At 35.2% G+C, this 23633-nt stretch overlaps 1 protein-coding gene across 1 annotated transcript in view; it reads left to right on the top strand.

Moving 5' to 3' along the window:
• LRP1B (LDL receptor related protein 1B) overlaps nucleotides 1–23633 on the top strand; it is a gene marked incomplete at both ends in the record, with an annotated part of 1929155 nt that overhangs the window by 1266198 nt on the left and 639324 nt on the right. The window contains 2 exons of the mRNA XM_080928219.1: nucleotides 15126–15323; nucleotides 17116–17320. Coding sequence (XP_080784345.1) covers nucleotides 15126–15323; nucleotides 17116–17320 — 403 coding nt within the window. The remainder of the gene's footprint in view (nucleotides 1–15125; nucleotides 15324–17115; nucleotides 17321–23633) is intronic.

Below are 23633 nucleotides of genomic sequence, written 5' to 3'. Positions count from 1 at the left end.
TGCCAAGGACAGACATTAGACAGAGAGGGAAGAGAAACCTATGTCCCACCAATGGAACTGAGATATCCTACAGAAAGGACCTAGAACCAGATGCCCCAATGGGAACCACAGAGAAAGTAGGATGTTTCCTAACTTCCTTTAGCCCTAGACAAACTCTAAAACTTCTTTAATTTTATTTTCTATTTCACCAAAGAATCCCCAGATTTGGGGAGACAGATTTTTATTTTTTTAATTGGATATATTTTATTTATATTTCAAATATTATTTCCTTTCCCAGTTTCCCCTCCAGAATCCCAGTACCCTGTCCTCCATCCTCTTGCTTCTATGAGGGTGCTTTCTCATTCACCCACCCACCTACTCCATCTCACCTCCCTGACCTGGGTTTCACCTACACTGGGGCATCAACCCTTGACAGGAACAAAGGACTCTTCTCCCATTGATGCCCACCAAGGCTATATATGTGGCTGGATCCACGTGTCTCTGAAAAAAAGGGCATGCCAGATCCTGACAGATACAGAGGCAGATGCTTGTAGCCAACCTTTGGACTGAGAACAGGATCCCCAATGGTGGAGTTAGAGAAAGGACTGAGGAGCCGAAGAGACTGCTTTTCTAAAAATTTTCCCTCTCATGACCAAGGTTTAAACTATCTCTATTAAAAGTCCAAAATCTAAAAACATTTAAAGGAATTCTGTTTTCTCCCTCCAGATTTTGGCATATCTCCAAGCATATATGCATGAAGCACTCTTCCATTACCCTGTCTCAGTTTTACAGGGTTTACTCATCACTAGTCCAAATTTTTTTATATTTTCTTAGGCATGTGCTTTCTTCCCCAAACCCTGTGTCTTTCACAGTACCCCTTATATTCAAGCATCACTTTGGGCACCACCTCATCAAGTCATCACAGTAAGTCAACAAGATCTGAAAGGAGGAAGTAAGAATTGAAGGAAAATGACAATTAGACAACATTAAAACATGACCCCAGAAAATGCTGAAGCAGGTTTATATTTTATTTTTGCAGTCTGCTTTTATACCATTCTAGTTACATGCAAAGAATAGGGTCAGCTCTGGGTCAAAGACACAATAGTCAAGGAACAAACAAGGCATAAACACAGTTTCTGAGATTACTGTATTCATGGACTTCACAACAGAATCAAGATACAAAGAACACATTCTACCGCTTCTATTCATCTTGAGTATTGTCCTAGCCCAAGATCAAATTCTTGCCTGAGTCTACTTCCTTATCCTAGACTAATGTAAATGTTCTTGCCAAAGTATTTGAAGCAGCTTGGCAATACCAGGCTAAAGAAGATAAAAGCCAATTTATGCTAAGCTCTGTAACTCCATATGCAGGTGTTAGGCCTGGTGTTGTTGTCACTGGGGATCCCTTGGGATTGGGTAAACCTACCCTACAGTCCTGTTGCTTATAGTAAAGGCTGGATTCTGAGTTTTGCTTCACTCACTGACTACAGTTTTCCTAAGTTGGCTACTGTTCTCGGCAATGCTACTGTTAATATGTTAAAATAATATAACAAAGTCAATTAAAGGGTGAACAGGTCTATCATAGTTTGAAGCTATAGTCTCTATCATGGCAGCAGAGTCATGGCCACAGAGCTTCAAGCTTGTTATTGCATTTTGTCTATAATGAAGAAGCAGAGAGTGATAAATACTATATATTTTCTTACTCTAATCAATGCGGGACCCAAACCCCGGATTAGAGTCTATGGTATGACCCCATTCACAGTTGGTAGGTCCTCCCACTAATGTAACCTAATCAAGACAATTCCCTTATTGCCCTACCGAGAGGCCTGTTTCTTAGGTGGCATTACATCCCATCAAGTTGACAACCAACACAGTCATGGTTGTATATTTCTGGTACCTCCAGTATATCAAACTCTTCATTGCAACATATGCATTGGGATCTTGCAGGATTCCTTATAGTCAGCTTTAGTTATCACACATTGCTGGCCTCATCTGCTATTAAGTGGAACCTTGGCACAAGTCTCCTGATCTCTATAACTTTTGTATTCTTCATTTCTGCCAAAGCAACCCCGTGTGAGAATTTCAACTTCTTCTGTTCCTGAAATGTTTTCCATATGAAGTGTTGTCTAAACATTGAGAACCAGAGCCTCAACAGCCTCTGTGTTATCATGGCTAACCATGGGAATATACTTCACCAGGCAGCCATTTTCCACATTATTACCTTGAAGTATCGTTTGGGGAGGGGATGGCAGAAGCACAATTTTTTTCAAATGAATATTTTTTGAATTAGGCTCACACTGAAAAATATTTCTATTGACCCAATGAAAAATGTATTATTTCTCTTTAGTCATATTAGTCTCTTTTATCAATAGTAGACACATTCTCTGAGGACAACTTAAGTACAATATTAATGAGATTTACATTCATTTTTTTATCAACTGTTTATTTTCAAAACTTTATGTTATATTTTCTGTCTGTGAATGATAAATCAAACTAAAAGTAATGAATGGTATTTATGCCCTATTTTATGCCCTATGTTACTATTTACCACCAAGATAGTAAATTTATCACTTTTGGATTCACTTTTCTGACATAAGCAGATTATTAGAATGTAAAAGACTAGCCTTTGGTCCATTTCCACATACTCTGTTATCTTATCAAGCCATGTGAGCCAGGCCTCCACTGTCTGGTCTCTCTCTCTCTCTCTCTCTCTCTCTCTCTCTCTCTCTCTCTCTCTCTCTCTCTCTCTCTCTCTCTCTCTCTCTCTCTCTCTCTCTCTCTCTCTCTCATTCTGTCTCTCTCTGTGTGTGTGTGTGTGTGTGTGTGTGTATGTGTGTGTGTTTCCTATCAGTGTTCCATTCTTCCATGATTCCACTAAAATAGCTTATTAATATCTAGGCCTGTTCAAGACTGTAGCTTTAAACTCTTACACATACTTTCTGCAAAAGGCCAAAAGATATGTAACCAGGTTTGTCATAGGAACAACTCTAGTATGAATTCTTTCTATGTGTTATTTACGTGTTATTGGAAAGAAATGCTAAAGGTATAAGGTCTTTTATTTTGATTAGTGGTTTGAAATATAGACAAATATAGTAGAGGAAGATATGATAGTAGACATTTCCATGACAATGGGATTATGTGGCAGCAACATATTCTATATCATCAGCTCAAACTGGAAAATGCAGCTGTGGAAAGCCAAGAATTATATCTACTGGCTATACTCCATTTTAAATAATTCTACAACCATCTCAATGGTGATACAATCTGGGGCCTAAGTATTCAAGCACAAATTCCTCACATCCAACCCGCAATTGGATGAACATTACTGACTCAGAGAGTATTCTTATGGTTATTACTATTAAACATAGCCACCTGCTCTTCAGAATGCTTGAATAGTCTGCTTTTGTTCAAACTGTATTTTTTCTAAGTTTCCTACAGCCTTGGTTGCTGTCAAATGTTTCTTAATTTTCAGTTATTCATTAATTCTTTCTAACTTATGGAAGTAACATATATTTGACTTTTTCATAATGTAATACTAAAGAATCTCTGTATATGATTATTATTTTTTTCTTATTTAGTTTGGGGTCATTTTCTCATGAAGACCCTTTGCTGTTTAATTAATATCTACTAAAGGATATTACCTTTACATTGAGGCATTTTCTATTTCTTCTCACCTCTATACACATTCAATAACATATATGCATACATAAACATATAAAATGTGAAGATTCCAATGATTTGTCAATATAAAAAAGAGGTGAGTGCTTTTATATACAAACTAAAACATAGACCAGAGATATTGAAAGAATAATTGAAAAGTGGAGAAATATAAATGGAGTGAAACATCAAACAAAACACTCCAACCTTGAGAGATGTATTTGGCTTAGATTCAGAGGTTTGAGTAATACTTGAAAACCCATTTTACCCTTCATTTCATAGATTCAATTCTGTCTTCCTTTGTAAGCAGCGCACTTCAGTATTATTTGACTATTATTTGTTCTTTAGATGGCTCTAGCTGGAGGGTTGTAGAAAAGGAGATAATGACATACAATGAGGCTAGGGGATGATAAACAATTTCCCTCTATAGAAGAGTGTTCTCTGTAAAATAAAAGCACTCGATGATGGGCCACATAAAGTCAAATAAATCCTTAGCAGCAAAATCAGGTACATAATCAGTAAGTCTGAAAAGAGAGAGAAATAACTGTAACTATAGCATCAGTCTTTGTTTAGGGGTGTTATGGGTATGACAAGGAACTGGAAGGTGTTCTGTCACAATTGTGGGTTGCTTAGGTACTATAGCAATTTGACTCCAAAAATGTAGATAAACTGGGAGATACTTTCAGAAATCAGTTCTCTGATTTCAAGTTTCACCTCATAGCCCTTATTTTGTAAACTTGTAGTGGGATCTAGAGGAAATCAAAGAGAAAGGAAAACAGAAAACTATCTACTGAGTGACTTTCGCATTTTGGGTGTGAAGCACTTGATGTGTAAGAATTACATCAAAAGAGTAGCCGTGGTAAACTATTTAGCACAGTATCATCTTTTATACAGAAGCATGGAAATGTCAAGTCTTTTACTCAGTAGGACTGACTCGGAAGCTTGAGCTGTTAACTCAATCATTTATTAGCTAAGCATATGTACAAAGGAAAAATTGTTCCAAATGTAAAAGAATTGAATGGCTACTTCATAGGCTACTGAATCTACCACACATTCTCAAATGAGGTTAGGTCAAATGCAGTTTTATATCTATGTATCTGACAAAAAAGAAACAAACATAAATATAATTCATTGGTCAGGATGTCTTAGAATTTAAAAGTTCAGTCTGTTTGGTTTTCCATGCTTTTATGAAGTAGTGTATGGGATTATTAGTTGCACTTTTACTCTCCTGAAGGGAAGATATATTGATCAAAAATGTCAGCCGAAAGCTCAAAGGTATAGATATCAGTAGAAGCTATAGAGACTAGCATTCAAATATGAAAAAATCATGTTTTAGATCTCTGATACCATAGTCTTTCTTAGTCAAGAAAGTTCCTGTAAATATTTATCAAATGTGGTTTTCTCCGCTCAAAAAGCTATATAAAATAAAAATCAAGGAAAAACATTCTTGAACTTTTAAGTGAAATATTTCAAAAGCGATGAAATGTTTACTAAATTTAAAGCCTTTTCTGTATGCATCTTGGCAGTATTATTTGTATTTTTGAGATTATATAAGTTATGTTACTATAGTTATCTGAAATGAGTATTTTTCTTCTCTAAGAGGATTTGAATTGTTTGTCTTATATTTAGTGCTATGTTTATTTCTCCTTATATACAACATTGTACTGTTGGATTACTCATCTGAGATGTCTTTGAGGTTGCTTTCAATGATGTACTTTATCACGTTTATGTGCTACATGTACTTCTGAGTATGCATAGTTGACCCTCATGTTTCAATGTATACATATTTAAGCTATGAAAGTTATCCTATTATTACCATATATTTCTGAAGGCTGTGAATATGTACAACACACCATGATGGATATCTTATGAGAGCCCATGATTCTCAAAACATTAGTCCATTACAATCACTGTCCTGCAACAGCAAGAATTCTTTGCTTTCATATTTGCCAGTCCTTACTTAATTCTGTACAAAATGTGGAAGATAAAGCTACCTCAAAAGGCTTTGTGTAGATTATCAGTGAGGACAAAAATGTAGTTAAGAATAATTCTTTTATATGGAAGTGATCTGCTTTGTGTAACTTTTTAACTTCAACATTTTTACAAAAGTATGGCTGGGAGCACCTGGTTAGCATGGGCAAAGCTCAGAGACCATGCATACACACACACACACACACACACACACACACACACACACACACCAGAAGCCTAGGTCATATGGGTTCATAAGAGAACAAAATATGCAGAAATGGACACACACATAGTCACAGATAAATAAAAATAAGTTTAAAAAAACACCAAATTAAATGACTGTGTGTGTGTGTGTGGGTGTGTGACATAAAACTACATTAGTCCTTTCAGTTTCTGCTGCTGTCTTACTAAAGATCAGTGAAATGTGTGAACTGCTAGCATTCTCCAGTTATTAACTGTAGAAGCCCATTCTGTTTTTCTGTAAGATCATCATTTTCAGTTTTATTTATTATTTGTTTGTTTGGGTTTTGTTTGTCTTATCATATATGTGGATCTCATTAGACATGTTAGAGAAATCAGTCTTCCTCTTCTGCTATGTGGGTCCAGGAGGTTAAACTCAGATAATCAGACTTTTCTTCAAGTTTCTCCACATAGTGAGCCATCTCACTGTCCTACCATCCTCAATCGCCCCCTCTCTTCCTCAATCCCTCTTGTCCTCCCTTCCTTCCTTTTCAATTCTGCTTGTCCTTCTCTTCGCCCCTTCTTTTATTGTTTTCTCCTTTCTTTCACTTTGGATTGAATGCTCCATTTTCATGACTGAATTGAGCTTTTCATTTTGCAGAACCATTTTTATGTTTTAAAGCTCTAAAACCTTTATCTAGACAATAGCCTATCCCACTGGTTTGGCTTTTGAATTTCTGTTTTCATTCTTCCTTTTGTTATTTTGCTGTCTATGTAGGCAGCCATATAACTACGTGTATATTCCTATGTGTAGACACTCTTGTGTCCTCATGCGAAAACCCTCCTTTGTACAAGTCAGCCTTGTCATTGGTCTCTATATTTTTCAGCCTTTCGTCAAATGACAGTTAATGTTTTTAAATAATCATTTCTATTCGGTTTTATAGACTTCATTCTCATGCTTACTATTTTTATCTTTTAATTGACCTAATTCTTTTTAATTTTCTTAATCTGTGAGTTAAAATTTTATTTTATTTTAAAGTGTGACTTTCCCCCAGAGAGAGGTGACTCATCCAGAGAGGACACTAATGACCAATGGAGAAACTGATTCTACTCTGGCCTACCGTGGTGAACTTTCAAAGGTACACCATCAAAAAGCTCACCTTAGCATGAGCCAGAGCTCTCCAGTGAGAAACCAGCAGTAACTCATTACTTACTGCTTAATTTCATTTCCCTTCTGAGCTTTACGGGTTTTGCTCTCTTCAGAAGGGGATTTCAATTCTGAGCAAGTAGCTAAACAGCAGATGAGTTCACTGTCTCATTCACTGGACACAAGTGCACTTAGAAGAAGCAGTTGAGTTGCTGGCAGGCTGCATTTGTACCTTTATAAAAGTTCTTAGAACTTAAACCCTCACAGTACATCTACAGGCAGAAGAACCACAAAATCGGTGTGAAGTTGACTGTAAATATTATGCCATCTTTTAACTTTATTATAATTTCTTATTTATTAAACATTTTAGTGACAGGTAAACTGAAACACAGCTTATAAATGATTCAGAATAAACTATAACCAACCATTATTACATTCTAGTCTGAAAATATTTTAATTGAATTCAAAACAAAACCTATGCTCTTTAACAGTCATTCATGTTAGTGTGCCTGCCCCACCCACTTACAACTCTGAATCTATTTTATGCCTCTATAGATTTCTCTGTCTTGGACATTTTCTAGAAATAGAATCAAGCATATTTGTGCTTTGATTTCAAGCTTGTTCCACTTGGCATACATCAGTGCTTGCTTTGTTTATGGATGAATAATGTCTATTATATGGTTATATAATACAACATTCTATATTCATTCACCACTTGATGGGGAAGTGAATTACTCCCATTTGGAAAGTTATTATGAATAATGCTGATATGAATATTCATATGATTATTTTGAATTGACATGCATTTATAATTGTCTTCAATGTATAAGGGGAGTTAGAATTGCTAATTCCTATGGTTCCTAAATATGGAAATATTTTTAAAAATTGAGAAATAATCAAGTCTCCCAAAATGGCTGAATTCATTAAATATCCTTCCATCTGCATATGAGGGTTTCAGTGTCTACAGTTTTGGCATCTGTCTTTGCGACTGTAATCATTTGTGAAGTGGCCTGAAAAGGGTTCTTGTTATCCTCTGTGTTTGTGTTTACCTGCTGACAGATGCTGTGGGAATGCGTTCAGATGATCATGAACACTCACTCACCATCCAGACAAAAATACCTAAGCATGTCGTTTAAATAGGAGCATCTATATTCATCCCCATGGCTTACATCCCTGTTATCTACTTGGATATAAGTCCCTCATCAGATCTGCTTTCGAAAAATTCTCCTGTTGTCTGTGCTACCTTCTCACCTTTTTGTTGGGTGTCTTTGAAATGCAATTTGGAAACCTAATAAAATTAAATGTATTTGCTCATTTATTAACAAAGTTTTCTCTTAATAATTGAAGGTAACTAAAGTATAGTTGCATATTCCAGGAATTGGGCTCTGAGCTAACTCCAAATTCACATGTTTTGATGGATTTTGTTCATTCATTTTACAAGGCTGCCATGGACCTAAAGAATAAAGGCATAAATACATATTAAAACATATTTTCCTCTTCTTACGTCAGCAGGTCATTTAGTCTGGTTGAATCAGTGAGCTCCAGTTTGAATATTAGGCTAAATTTCAACTAATAAGACAGACAATTATCAAGAAAAACACTTGACATTGATTTCTGGTCACCACAACCATTTATAAACGTGCATGTAAATCTGTGCAACATTATACACACATATATGAACATACATGATGTACAAAAAACATGTTCACACATATACACACAAACAAGAATCAAAATATACAAACAAAGAAAGAGAAAGGGAAACAGAAACAGAAAGAGTGAGCAAGCAAGCTTATTGGCACTTGTGGATCTGTACAGCCACATGCAGGTCCAGGACCCTGCTGGTAACTTTAAAGTACAACTGGCTATCTTAGCTTCAGACAGTGTCAGCCTCTGGGGCAGTTGTGCCAGCCTCTCATCTAATAGAACTTACCACTGAAAATAATAGCAGACCCAAAATATATGGCCCACTCAGGAAGTCTATGACACAATTATTTGGGACCTAAATGTTTTCTTCGGTGGGTATTTGGAATGATTTTAATAGAATATTACAGGATATATATGACTATTTTTATATTTTACTATATATGCATGCTTAATTTCCATAGTATCAGATAGCAATTATTGCAGTAATGCTGTGCCATAAAGGCCACAGTGCAGTACAACAGTGGCCACAACTACACATCTTCAATTGCTCACAGTAGGCATATGGAGTAGTTTTCCAACTTTTGACAATGCTTGCATACATTCTTGTAAGTATGAGAATGAGATTGACTCTCTATGACAATATTTCATAGTTGGCTCATCTCCTGTACTAGCTATTGGTACCTACACAACAGGATCTGTTCCTGTTCATGTTGGTCTATTTCTTGTACTGGACAAAAAGAGCTTTTTAGAAAATCTATGGAGAGTTAAAAAGCATGTAAAAGGTCCTCTCTGAACTTTTCTGTACCTAAGAGCTAGTACTGACATCTTCCCAAGATGAAATACATTCAGATTATAATGAGTAGACAGACAGACAAACAGAACAGATGAAAGAAAATTACTATGCATACATAGCTTATAAACCATCAGAGAAAAGAAAGAATGAACTAGTGAATACTAATTGTGGAATATATCATGGATAGAATAGAGGCTATCATGTGCCATAAGAATGGGGACTACTGATACTTGGGTATTTGTCCCATTGGTGTGTGTGTGTGTGTGTGTGTGTGTGTGCGTGCGTGTGGTTGTGTGTATGTGTTCATACATATAGGTAAGTATAAGACTAGAAGCCAGACTTATCAAGAATATCCTCTCATGTGTACTCTGTGGTTGGTGGTTTAGTGTCTGGGAGCTTTGTGGGTCTCATTGGTTGATACTGTTCTTCCTATGGCTTTGCTAACACATTCAGCTCCTTCAGTTTTTGCCCTATATATTTTATTTTCTTTGAGCTTATCATGAATTGGAGCATATTCATGAGTTCCCTCTTTCTCTGAAAAAATTTTTTTCTGAAAGAATTTCAGGTATCTAGGATGTAAAAATTTGATGTACAAATAGAAATAAGTTTGACTTCTCTTCTAGTTTGTAGCCCTGTAATTTCCTTTTCTTGACTTAACACCCCAGCTAGTGCTTTGGGCAAAATTCTGAAAAAAAGGGTGAAGAGTGAAACTTTCTGCCTCATTTCTGATGTTAAAGAAATTGCTTCAAGGTTTTCTCTATCTAGGATGTTGTTATATGTGGGTTTTTCACACACAGACTTTAACATGTCTGATATTCTCTTTGAGACTTTATTTTCTTGTTTTCATTGTTTCTAATTTCTACTCTGATAGTCATTATTTACGGATGTTGCCTGGGTTTGAATTTTGTTTATTTACTTTACAAATTTGTGAGTTATGTCAACATGTCATTTATTTGTGATTTTTAATCATATGCATTTAGAGCTATAAATATCCCTCATTGAAATGTTTAATATGAGCTAGAAATTTATTGTGACTTTTTAAAATATTTTTCTTGATTTCTTCTTTGACTCAATTACTCTGCCATGATTTTTTGAAATCTCCATGCATATGTATTGCGCTAAGAATTTTTTTACTGTCAATTTTAAGTATTATTGAGTATGGTCCCAATATAATGACTTGTATTGTATTCTAGGTGTCACCTATTCTATATTAAGTAGCCAGATTTCATTAACTTCTTGGTATAAAGTGTGTGTGTGTGTGTGTGTGTGTGTGTGTTTGAAAAGAATACCATATATTAAATCTACATTCTACATGGTGTCAACTAATTTTTATGTTTCTCTGTTTATTTTTGTCCAGAAGAAAACTGTCTATTGGAAAAAGTGAAATATCCATATAACCTACTATTTATCTGTGCACTTACATTTTTTAAATAGCAGTAGTAATTTTTAATAAAATTAGATATACTAATAATATCTGTACATGTATTAGGATAACATAATACAATTTGTCATCTGATTCTTTAATTGATACAGAGTATTCTTATATATTTTATTATGTTTAGTTAGAAATTTTTGCCAAATATTAGCATAACAATAGCTACCTGCTTTGTAGTAAGAATTTTATTAATTGAACAAACTTATTTTAAAAAACAAAGATAATGTACAGATTTTAAGCATTTTTGCATAAAAGTTTATGAATACATTTTTGTTAGTACTTGATTTCTTTAAAGGTTTGATAGTGTGCATTAAAATCATACTAGCTGCACTGAGCAGAAAGAAAAACAAGATGTAACCTGGAATTAGTCAAACTTTTCTTGGTGTGTAAAGATTAAGAATTTATGGTCTTTCATTTTCTTTCTTTTTTAATTTGGCCTTTGTTTTTTCTTGAAATTCATATACTCTGTGAGTTGTTTCTGGGGTTTTCAGAGCTTTCTGGGGTTAGTATCCGTTTATCAGTGACTGAATATTATGTCTGCTCTTTTGTGACTGACTGGGTTATCTCACTCAGGATGATATTCTCTAGATGCTTCCATATTCTTAAGAATTATATAAAGTCATTATTTCTGATGGCTGAGTAGTATAATTTAAGTATCCATTCATCCACTGAAGGACATCTTGGTTCTTTCCAGCTTCTGGCTATTATAAATAGGGCTGCTGTGAACATTGTGGTGCATGTGTCTTTGTTGTATGTTGGAGGTTCTCTGGGGTATATGCCCAGAAGTGGAATAACTGGGTCTTCAGGTAGTACTATGTCCAATTTTCAGAGGAATCTACAGACTGATTTCCAGAGTGGTTGTACCAGTTTACAACTGCACCAACAGTGGAGAAGTGTGACTCTTTCTCTGCATCCTTGTCAGCATCTGCTGTCATCTGAATTTTTGATCTTAACCATTCTGGTGGGTGTGAGGTGAAATCTCAGGGTTGTTTTGATTTGCATTTCACTGATGGCTAATGATGTTGAGCACATCCTTAGATGATTCTCAGTCAATCAATATTCCTCAATTGAGAAATTTTTGTTTAACTTTGTACCTACTTTTTAATAGGGTTGTTTGATTCTATAGTGTCTAGCTTCTTGAGTTCTTTTTATACCTTGGATATTAGGCCTATATCTGATATGGGGTTGGTAAACATACATTCCCAAACTGTTGGCTGCCATTTTTCCTTTCTTGACAGTGTCCTTAGTCTTACAGAATCTTTGCAATCTCATTAAGTTCCATTTCTCAATATTTGACATTAGAGCACGAGCCATTGGTGTTCTGTTGAGGAAATTTTCTCCTGTGCCTATGTGTTCTAAGGTTTTCCATATATTCTCTTATAATAATTTCAGTGTACCTGGTTTGATGTGGAGATCTTTGATCCAATTGCACTTGAACTTTGTACAAGCAGATAAGAAAGGGTCTATTTTCATTCTTTTGCATGGTGAGTGCCCTTTGGACCAACACCATGTGTTGAAGAGGATGTCCTTTTTCCATTGAATGTTTACAGCTCCTTTGTCAAAAATCAAGTGACTATATATGTGTGGGCTCATTTCTGGATCTTCTATTCTATTCCATTGATCCATGTGTCTATCTCTGTACCAGTACCATGCAGTTTTTAGCACAATTGCCTTGTAATATAGCTTGAGGTCAGAGATAGTGATTCCTGCAGATGTTTTCTTGTTGTTGAGGACAGATTTCTCTATTCTAGGTATTTCCATATGAAATTGCACATTGCTCTCTGTTCCAACTCTCAAGAATTGGGTTGTAATTTTAATGGGGATTGCATTGAATCTGTAGATTGCTTTTGGTAAGATGACTATTTTTACAATGTTGATCCTTCCAATCCATGAGCATGGGAGATCTTTCCATTATCTGAGATCTTCCTGGTTTTCCTTCTTTAGAGAATTGTAGTTCATGTCATACAGATCCTTCACTTGCTTAGTTAGAGTCACACCAAAGTATTTCATATTATTTGTGACTATTGTGAAGGGTATTTTTTCCCTAATTTTTGTTTGTTTGTTCTTTGAGTATAGGAAGGCTAATGATTTGTTTGAGTTAATTTTGTATCCGGCCACTTTGCTGAACTTGTTTATCAGCTATAGAAGTTCTCTGGTAGAATTTTTGGGGTCAGTTATGTACACTGTCTTGTCATCTGGAAACAGTGATGTTTTTACTTCTTACTTTCCAATTTGTATCCCTTTGATTTTCTTTTCCTGTCTAATTTCTCCGGCCAGGACTTTCAATACTATGTTGAATAGGTAGGGGGAGAATGGGCAGCCTTATTGAGTCCCTGATTTTAGTGGGATTGCTTCAAATTTCCCACCATTAAATTTGATGTTGGTGGTTGGTTTGCTTTATATTGCTTTTATTATGTTTAGGTATGGGCCTTGGATTCCTGTTTTTTCCAAGTCTTTTAACCTGAAGGGGTGTTGAATTTTCTCAAATACGTTTTCAGCATCTAGAGAGATGACCATGTGTTTTTTTTTTTTCCTTTGTGTTTGTTTATATGGTGGATTACATTGATGGGTTTCCGTGTATTAAACCATCCCTGAATACCAGGGATGAAGCTTACTTTATCAATGTGAATGATCATTTTGATGTGTTCTTGGATTTTTTTTGCAAGAATTTTGTTAAGTATTTTTCCATCAATTTTAATACGTGACATTTGTCTGAAGTTCTCTTTCCTTGTAGGGTCTTTGTGAGGGTTATTGTGGCCTCTTAAAATGAGATAGGTTCCATCTGATTATATTTTGTTGAATAGGTTGAAGAGTATTGGTATTAAGTCATCAATAAATGTCTGATAAAATTCTGCACTGAACCCATCTGGATCTGGGCTTTTTTTCGTTGGGAGGCTTTTGATGACTGCTTTTTTTTCTTTAGGTTTTATGGGATTATTTAGATGGTTTACCTGGTCCTGGTTTAACTTTAGTATCTCTTAATTGTCTAGGAATTCATCCATTTCTTGCAGATTTTTCTGCTTTGTTGAGTATAGGCTTTTGTAGTAGGATCTGATGATTTCTTGAATTTCCTCCATTTCAGTTATTATGACTCTACTTTCATTTCTGATTTTGTTAATTTTTACAAGTATTTTTGCCTATAATTTCACTTGAATATATTTTATGATGTGATCCTTGGAGACAACAGGTAGATTAATTTTATTTCTTGATTTATTTAGTCTCTTAATTTATTCATCAAGTCTTTGTCTTAGAAAGGTGAGACCATTAATATTTGAAATTATTTTTGAAAAGTATACATTGTTTAGAGTGTTATATTATTGAGTTTTGCTTTTTTATGATCTTAATGACATTTTTCATTTTATGAATTTTAGCTTTGTGATTTTTCTATTCCCCGTTTTTATGCTTGTACTTCCTGCAGCCCATAGTATTGCTGTCTATAGTTTTTATGTGTTTAATCTTCTTGTTATAATACTTTTTAGACTGTTTCTTTTATTAAAATAATTTTTTCTTCTTGGTTTTGTACAATATTCTATGTTGGCAGTTCATTTAGAACTTGTAATACTCTGTTCTTGTATTTTCTGGCTTTCAAATTTCCTTCAAGAAATAAGATGTTATTCTAATTAGTTTTTCCATTATGGAGGACTTATTTGTCTTGATTATTTTAATGCATAACTTTTTTTCTGTCCTTTACCTAGGCCAGTAGCAGAGCTTCATGCTTAACTTTTTATTTTATGCTGGCATTTTTCTGCCTGAAGCTTTTTGAGTTTTTTTCACATGTTTCATATGTACAACTGTCCATTGTAGCTGGGTCTGCCAAACATTATTCCCTAAATTTTAACAACCATGTATGACTTATAACTTTGCTAATGCATTTTCTGCAATGTTCCTCAACATAGAAAGGGTGTAATACATCCTTTCCATTTGTAGATGCATACTTTACTGTCTCTTATTCTTCATTCAGTGGCCAGTTATGTAAGAGGCTCTCTGTTAAGTGCTATGTCCTGCAAGTAGAAGATTCCCTGATGGAGGTTAAGAAATTCCCTGACCTATGGCTATAGCAATAAAGTCATTAGAAATTATTTTAGTGTGTCTGTTCAACAGAATAATAGAAGCAGGTATGTTTCTTAATGACTTATGGCTTATCTGGCTATTAAGTACCAAAAACTTTTATCAACAGGTGATATCCTTTTGTTCTAATGGAGAGGAACTTGCATCCAATTAAAAATTAATAAAAAGAATTTATCTAGAGGGTTTTTATTTAACCCATACAAAGTCAATTTATTTTTTTAACCCTACTAAAATACATTTGATTTCAGATTCTTTTGAGGCATTCATCATCTTTTCTATACGCCATGAAATTCGAAGGATTGATCTGCATAAAGGAGACTACAGCCTTCTTATTCCTGGACTGAGAAACACCATAGCACTAGATTTTCACTTCAACCAAAGTTTACTTTATTGGACAGATGTTGTGGAAGACAGAATATACAGAGGCAAGCTGTCAGAGAGTGGAGGTATGTGTAAAGTTAGTTTTTCATAGCAGTATAGCAATATATAGTATCAGAAAAGATTTTGAATATTTTTTTTATTTTGAACTATTTCTGTGTGTGCAAAAACTAAAGAGTAAGTACATATATAAATATATTCAAGAAAAGAGAAGTGGTCAGGCGAAAACAGTTCATCTGCTGTGTTTTATTGAATTTTCCAGAAAGTTGTAAGCAAAATTTGTCTCCTAACAGAAAAAGAAAAGATTGGTTTCTACACACTTCTAATTTGATTAGGGAGTTAAGATCGCTAATTTTTATTTACTTAACACCTTTCAACTTTGTTGCAGTAAATATTAAAAATGAATTTATCTCATCGTTCTATCAGGCCTCGTGGTCTCACTCCATGAACACCGCTTCTAGTGCAATGAGCACAGACTCTGTCACTCGGTCCCAGCAACCCCTAAGGTCTTACTCTATCCACACAAATCCCTTCTCTGGTGGTTTACTCCACCTGCCTACTGCCTCTGTACCAGGGTGTTTCTTAACCCCAAATCCCAACCCAAACACAACTCTAATGCCCAATAGCATCAGACCTATAAAATTCTTAAATGTTCCTAGCTACCTAATGCCAATTAAGCCTACCTGGATCTAATTCAGCCTTCTCAATATCCATCTTGGGGCTTCTCTCTCAGTCCTTCCCCGTCCTCTGACCTCTGACCCTCTCTCTCCACCTCTTTTACCCTGCCCAATCAAGGGCTCTTGGCTTTATTTTAGTAATTAAAAAGGGAAGGTTCTAATGAAGTACTGAGTATGTGACTAGGCAGCATTTCTTGGAAAAGTGGAACTATGACTGGTTTTAAGATCATCCGAACAACATAATTTTTTTCAAAGTTTTTTTTTTATTTTGCCATAATTAAATTTATAACCTTTCTATTGTTTGTGGTACTGCATTTATACTTCTAGCAAATGACTAGTTTCTCTTGAAATCATTGCAATTTCAAAATTAGTATTGATTTTACATTTTACTTAAAATATGAATTATATCTCCTGTATTATATCATATTTTGTTCACGTAGCAAATGAGAATAGAAATTTTAGAAAAGAAGTTTTTTAAAAAGTACTTAAAGTTTATAATAAAAGCTATTGACAATTTCATGAAGAATAGCATTAGAAAAGAATGTAAAATGATGGCTTTTTATTTGTTGTTTAAGTAGCAGATAAATAAGAAATTTGGCAGATATTATCTAACTACTGATTTTTATGTAGCCCTTGCTAACAACTTTTCCTATTATCTGAATCTTTTTTACTTGCCACCTATCTCATGACCTAGGGAAGACTTATGTCTTAAGTTGTCTGGGGTTATATGTGAAAACAGTGAGATTAACTATTATGTTTAACCAAGGACAGAAAATAAGAGTAGTTCTTATGCATAATGCATACTTAATTCATATAAACATTTTCTTGTTATTTCTCCCTTTAAAGACAGTCTCTTTATTAAGTTGTCCCATAATGCCAACCATAATTTATTATTTTAATAAGTCCCTTGTTCTGCTAGGAAGTCCCTGAGCAAAATGTAACTATTTTGTAACCTCATATTTCTACTACCTCAGTGTTTAACAAAAGTTAAGGAGGATTTGTGAGAGTGAAACATTCTACTAAGGAAGAACAGTTACTATAAATATTGGTATTGATTTTCTCTATTGACCTTCATTTTCTATTAGGACCTTCAAACCTGAAGTACTTTATGCTGTGACCACAAGCAGGCTTGTCCTCTGTACCTTCTTTGAATGGCTGTGCATATTGGATTCCTTTTTCACAGGTGTGAGTGCCATAGAAGTGGTTGTGGAACATGGCTTGGCAACCCCGGAAGGCCTGACAGTTGACTGGATAGCAGGCAACATATATTGGATAGACAGCAATCTAGACCAAATTGAAGTGTCTAAACTTGATGGTTCTCTGAGGGCTACACTAATAGCAGGAGCCATGGAGCACCCCAGGGCCATAGCACTGGATCCACGATATGGGTGAGAAATTTAACTTTTACAGCTTCTTCTCATCATAGAAATTTGAAGGGAGGAGGTATAAATGCTGATTTTATATATCTTAGTATATTTATGTCTAGGTACATGCATGTACAAGTGTAATACTATATATAGCAGCAAGTATGAACACATTAGAAAAGGCTTGGTTACAGAGTTCCTTACTCAGATATTTTCTGAAGCAGAATATATCGTCCTATCAAAATTGGGCAGGAAGCACTATTGGAGAGAATTGCAGCTCTTTTCCAAAGCAGTAATTTAATGAATTTCACTTTACTTTGCCCTAGAGATGCTGTAATTTTGTTCTAATGGCTATGAACCCCAGGGCTAGTCTTTGATCTGAATAGTCACAGATGTTAACCACCTCAGCCTTTATTTATTTTGTGTGTTCTTAGAATCAATTGAAAAGAAAATTGAGATAGGCTTAAAAGAATCTAACAGTGAGATGCTGACTGTTGGGAAGTTTTGAGAGAGAAAAGACCTAATTCTGGAAAACAATGTTAAATGTTGAGTGACTCAGACTATTGCCTACCCTGTCCAGTCTGTTCATTTTTCTAAACAGAAGAACAAAACCAACAGACTTAGATGTAATGAGTTCTAATCCCTGCCCAGTCACTTGTTCTCTGGACAAACCAAACTGTGGCCTCAAAGATTTCAACTTTATCCTTTGAATATAAGGGTATTTTGTGGGGAAAGAAATATTCAGGCAACATGAGAGAATACAACTAGATTCCCATCAATTATTTATTTCTCTGGTAAGGAGCTTATATATTGAAGGCTTTGTCAAGTCTGCAAAATTTTAAGAAGGCTATTTTTGGCTCTATAACTTAAATCAAAGTTCAAGAATCATGTCTGTGTGAGCCTAGGAGAAATTAAGAGGGAAATGGAGGAGAAAAGCTGCCTCTCACCCCTGATTTTGTTGCATTTCCTACCCATATTTTGCTGCTGATATATTTTATCCCAAGGACTTAAACACCAGTAGATTGGGATGTCCTTTTCTTTACCCCAGTGTAGACATTACATTTAAAAGGTGAACAGCTTGCCTGGAACAGAGATACTAAATTAACTACTCTAGCAAGAAGGTTTGTTTTCTATGGGGTTTTAAATATGTTTTGAATCAATTACATATACTTCAAATATTGGGGAATTTTACTTGAAACCCTGCAGTTCTGGCTCGTTTTCCAGTTGGAACAGCTGAGGTCGATGAACTGAGGGGTGATATTTCTTTAATCCCAGAGATACTTTCTCTAGTCTACATTCTGCCTTGCACACTTTCTTCCTTAGCTACTGTGATGGCAGCTCACCTGAAAAGACCTGTGAAGTTAAGTGAGGAACACTCTCAGTTTCAACAATCTGTGGCTCAAGGGCCAGCAGATAGGTGAACTTAGCCCTGCCCTACCCACCAAGCTTCTTGCACAAGGTGTGAACCCTAGTGGTTGGAAGCTCCTGTCCGTAACTTCTGAGAGATGTAGAAATAATAAGACATGAGAAACTTTCCACAAAACATAAAGGGATCTGTTGGGATGAGATATGTTTGTGGTGTATTCCATAATGAGGAAGAAAATAAGAACGATTCCCAATGTGCGGATTGTGAGAGAAAGAGAGGGAGAGGGAGAGGGAGAGAGAGAAACGAAGCTTTGGGGATGATGTATAAAATCGCTCAATTTGAGAGAGCTTTTACGTCCTGAATATTGTATTTACAGGAAAGATGGTTAGGCTTTTTCTCTCTGCTTGGTCCCCTTTCATGCATAACATACAACTGGAAAACAAGGAAAGGAAACACAAAGAGCACACAAACCACGTGAAACAACCAAACCGTATTTCATTGACTAAAGGGCTCCTGGAAGAGTCTACTGCTGATAGGGGGTTAAGTCATGTGTAGCAGGATCTGTAAATGTCTTCTAAAATATCCACGTGTAGCAGGGCCTGTAAAAGTTCTCTGAGAGAGAATGCTTTCTATCACTAAGCTCGGCTATGACATTATAGGTTAATTGATATAATCACAGTATAAGTTAGATAATTAAAAAGGAAAATGAGACAGGGTAGGAAACATGTCTCAAACTGTATCTGAATTAATGACTGGAGAACAGATGCCTATGACTGCCCACTCCTTAGAAAGTTAACTGACAGCTTTGACTGTCAGGATTTGGGAGTATTTTTACTTAAGGTTTTCTTAATGGAATCATGGAATAGTTATTATGTGAGTTGTTTGACCACCTTAAAGCCCACATTCATAGCAATTACATATAACCTTTAGTGTCAGTGTGTAAATAGTATCAACATTATTGGATATATTAGTGAAATCTTCTGAAACATTTAAGGATTAGAGATTTTTTATCTTAGACTAGGAACCTAAAAACAGTCATCACCCACATAGCATATCCAACACAAACACATATACATATCAACTCACACTTACAGCATATATAGCAAAACACACTTATATGTTTATACGCATACAGCATATAAAACAATACACACACTCATATTTAAATGCACATATACAGCACAAACATAATATACAACACATAAATATACACTAGTACACAAAGCATATACAGCATAATCATATACTCAAATATACAGTGTGTACAAAAGAATATATTCACTCATGTACATATACACAAGCATGTGGCAAATTCAAACTAACTGGAAAACCTAACAATGTAAAATAAATTTACTTAAACTTAATCTATTATTTTGTAGTTATAGAAAAGAGACATTACTATCTATTTTTCAAGACTTTCATGAAGTATGTAGAAATATGACCTTATTAATATGAGCTCTAAAACAATTTAAGCTTTAAAAAAAAACTTTATTTTAGGATAATTTCCCTGAACTTGTTGAGAAATGTGACTTGAAAACATAGATTTATATTTTTTATCACACCAAAATCTTGCTCATGGCAAGAAAATTTACTTCAAAGTATAAGTTCATTACAGATCTTAGAGTATACAAAGTTGCCCAATGCTTGTTAAGTAAATATATACCTGTATGCTGACTTTGTTTATATACCACCTTAGGGGACCCAAACACACAAGAAATCAAACTTCATGAGGAGTGCTATAAAATTTGTTTTCTATAACAAATGAAAAGAAAGGTTTGCTGTTATCCACATCGCTCTGTGTATCATAGAAAACATAAATAATTCATAAAATCAGCCCTATGAAACATGTTTTATGAAACATGTCACACATGAAGTTTTTGTGACACATTTTACAGATGATAAATAATACTACTGCTTTCACAAGTACGGACCTTCATTGTATATTATAAAACATATCTGTCTTCCCCTCACAATCCTAATGTGCATTTTCATAAGAGACAAGCTATTCACAGATGGCCATGTGGCTCTTACAGCAGGGCCAGTTCTTTCTTTCCATTTGAAGTTGAACTTATTGCTCAGGTACCCTGAGGGAGAATATGAACCTATGCAACATCTTACTATGAAGGACCGACAGTTGAATGTGTAAAGTCTTCCAATGCCCATGCCCACACCACTCTCATGCTGGGGTCTCACAGAACAGTGTGCTTCTTTCTCCATGCTTTTCCTTTACTTTTCACATGTCCCAGTAACTGATCTCTAGTCTAAAAACAGCATTGACCAAAATGGAAGCAGTCATTGTGAGCATTAGTGAGGCAATTGTACTAAATGAACTCCAGGGATGCTGTAAATTACTGTAATCTCTATTCAGTGTTAGCTTTAAACGACAAAGATAACCTCCTTTTTGCAAAGATCTTTTTCTTTTACCCTTTTAAACTTGACCTGACAGATTAGGCTATAATAATATATGTTGTTCCTGTTCTATTTCCCAGCTTAATCTGAAAGCATACTAATCCATGAATGAAGAAACTATGAAAATGTAACCCATAGTTCCTCTTTAAAAAGCAATTGTAGCTGAACATCTCTGTATTATATAAAGTAAGATCTTTCCTGTACTTGAGAAACTAATGCAATCATTGAAAGACTAACACATTTTTTTGTCATTTAAAAGGAACCCAAAAAAATGGTATTGTAACATCACCTTTCAAAACTCACAAAAGAGTGCGAGGAATTTTATGAAACAATGATCCATGAAATCAACCATGAATGTCAGTTGTGTTAACTGTGTTGTGGCAAGGTTAATAACACTTTAAAGGCAACTATTTTCAGAACATATTCTTCTATAGAAAGGAACTAGATTTTTCCCACTAAAATGGATGAAAATTTAGTAACAGTACTTGCTACAGAATAAAACACATACACACACACACACACACACACACACACACACAGTAGGCACAGGTCACTGATGTTAGAATGCCACAATGTTCTATTCTATCCTTTGCTCTCTTGAAGCATATTAGAGAACTTGTAGTGCTTTTCAAAAAGAACCCAAATATATGTCCTTCAAAACCTCAAACAAAAAAACATACAAATAACAACAGAAAACAATACAAAAGCAGACTAACAAAAGACTGCTTTCACATTGAAGAAAATAAGATATTTTTATTTTGGAGCCAAATATGCATGTTTATTCCCAAACTTCTCATTGTAACTCCAAAGAAAGCTAATGACAGCATTCATATATATTTGGGGACACATCATTTAAGCATGTTAATCAAAACAAGAACTGTGCTTTAAGACAGACATTATCTGACAACACTCTTAATGTTAAGTGATAGAAAACTAGGGTTTTGTTTAGTTAAAACATTTTGAAAGTATTTTTGTTAATCTGTTGGGCATGTAGAATCAATATAAGGAAGGGCAAACGATGCTTAGTGTTGAGACATAGTTCAAGCATGGAGTCCTGTGAGAATTCTGAGTGCTTGTGAGAAAACTCTAAGTAGACAAGACTCTTCTGACCTCAGTTTCTTTAATAAACATAATTGTTCTTGGAACGATGTTTTATTTCTCCCCCCAAGTGTATAGAGTAGGACATTATTTCTGCTGTCATCATTCATGTGCCCCCATGGCTTGTCCTTGTGGTTGGACACCTTTCTCAGGTGACTCTTCTTAACCATCATAGTACAAATTGTCTGGTACACTGAATAAAGCTAATTATCGCATGAGACTTTAGGTCTCCTCATTTTTGAACCCACTCAGCCAGGTTTAGGCTGAAGATCGCTGGAGGTAAGCTATGGATAACCAAGACTGCAACATTCTACTCTCTGACTACTTAACTGAAGAGGGAACCAGCCTCACAGAAATGAAGCTTTTTTTTCATGTTCTATTTAATACAATAAATTTCTAAAATGTCGATATTTTACATTTTCATGTAACATTGTTCTACATAATTAGTATTTGCATTCAAAACATTTTAATATTATTTTAAAATATTATTAAAATGAAATAATATTAAAACATCATTTTAAGATAACCCAGTCACAAAAGAACAGACATAATATGCAGTCACTGATAATGGGATGCTAACCTCAGAGGCTCGCACTGCCCCAGAAACAACTCACAGACTGTATGAAGTCCAAGGAATAAAGAAAACAAAACAAAACAAAACAAAAAAATCTCTATACAACAAGAAAACTTTGACTATTTTTATGTTACATTTTGTTTTACATGTACTTTATGCTCATTGTAACTATTAAGTCTTCAATGCATACTATCAAACCTTTAAAAAAATCAAGTACTGACTAAAAAATATATTCATGGCTTGTGGTTCCGTGTCCCGCTCTGTGACCTGGTTCCGCGAGCTGTGAGGAGAGCTGGGCGAGCTCGGGACCCACGCCATGGGTCATTTTATATACCTTTGCTGTCCTGAAGATCACTCTGTAGACCAGGTTGGCCTGGAAATCATAGAGATTTACCTGCCTCTGCCACCTGAGGCTGGGATTAAAGGATGCAGTGACCTATGAGGATGTGCATGTGAACTTCTCTCGGGAAAAGTGGGCTTTGCTGGATCCTTCTCAGAAGAGTCTCTACAAAGACGTGATGCTGGAAACCTACTGGAACCTTACTTGTATAGGCTACAAGTGGGAAGAATGCAATATTGAAGATCATTGTCAAAGTTCTCAAAGTCATGGAAGGTATATCAACTGTCCCTCTGGATATGGAAAGAAGCAGTGTACAGATCTCTTTCCTAGAACAATTAGAAGATATGTAGTCATCCCCTTTGTGAAAAGAGGAGGTGAATATGATACAAGTTTACAAGTACTTGGTTTTCCAGCTTCAGTGGGAATCTATCAAAATGTTGTCATTGGAAAGAAGCCCTATGAGTACAAGGAAAGTGTAAAGTCTTCTGTCTGTCCTGGTTCACTTTGCACTTGTAGTGTGACTCACACTATAGGAAAATGTTATGAATGC

The sequence above is a fragment of the Micromys minutus genome (assembly GCF_963924665.1).
Source record: "Micromys minutus genome assembly, chromosome: 13".
In the NCBI taxonomy this organism is placed as follows: domain Eukaryota; kingdom Metazoa; phylum Chordata; class Mammalia; order Rodentia; family Muridae; genus Micromys; species Micromys minutus.
The sequence above is the reverse complement of the archived record's forward strand: the minus strand, read 5'-3'. Positions and strand labels throughout refer to the sequence as shown.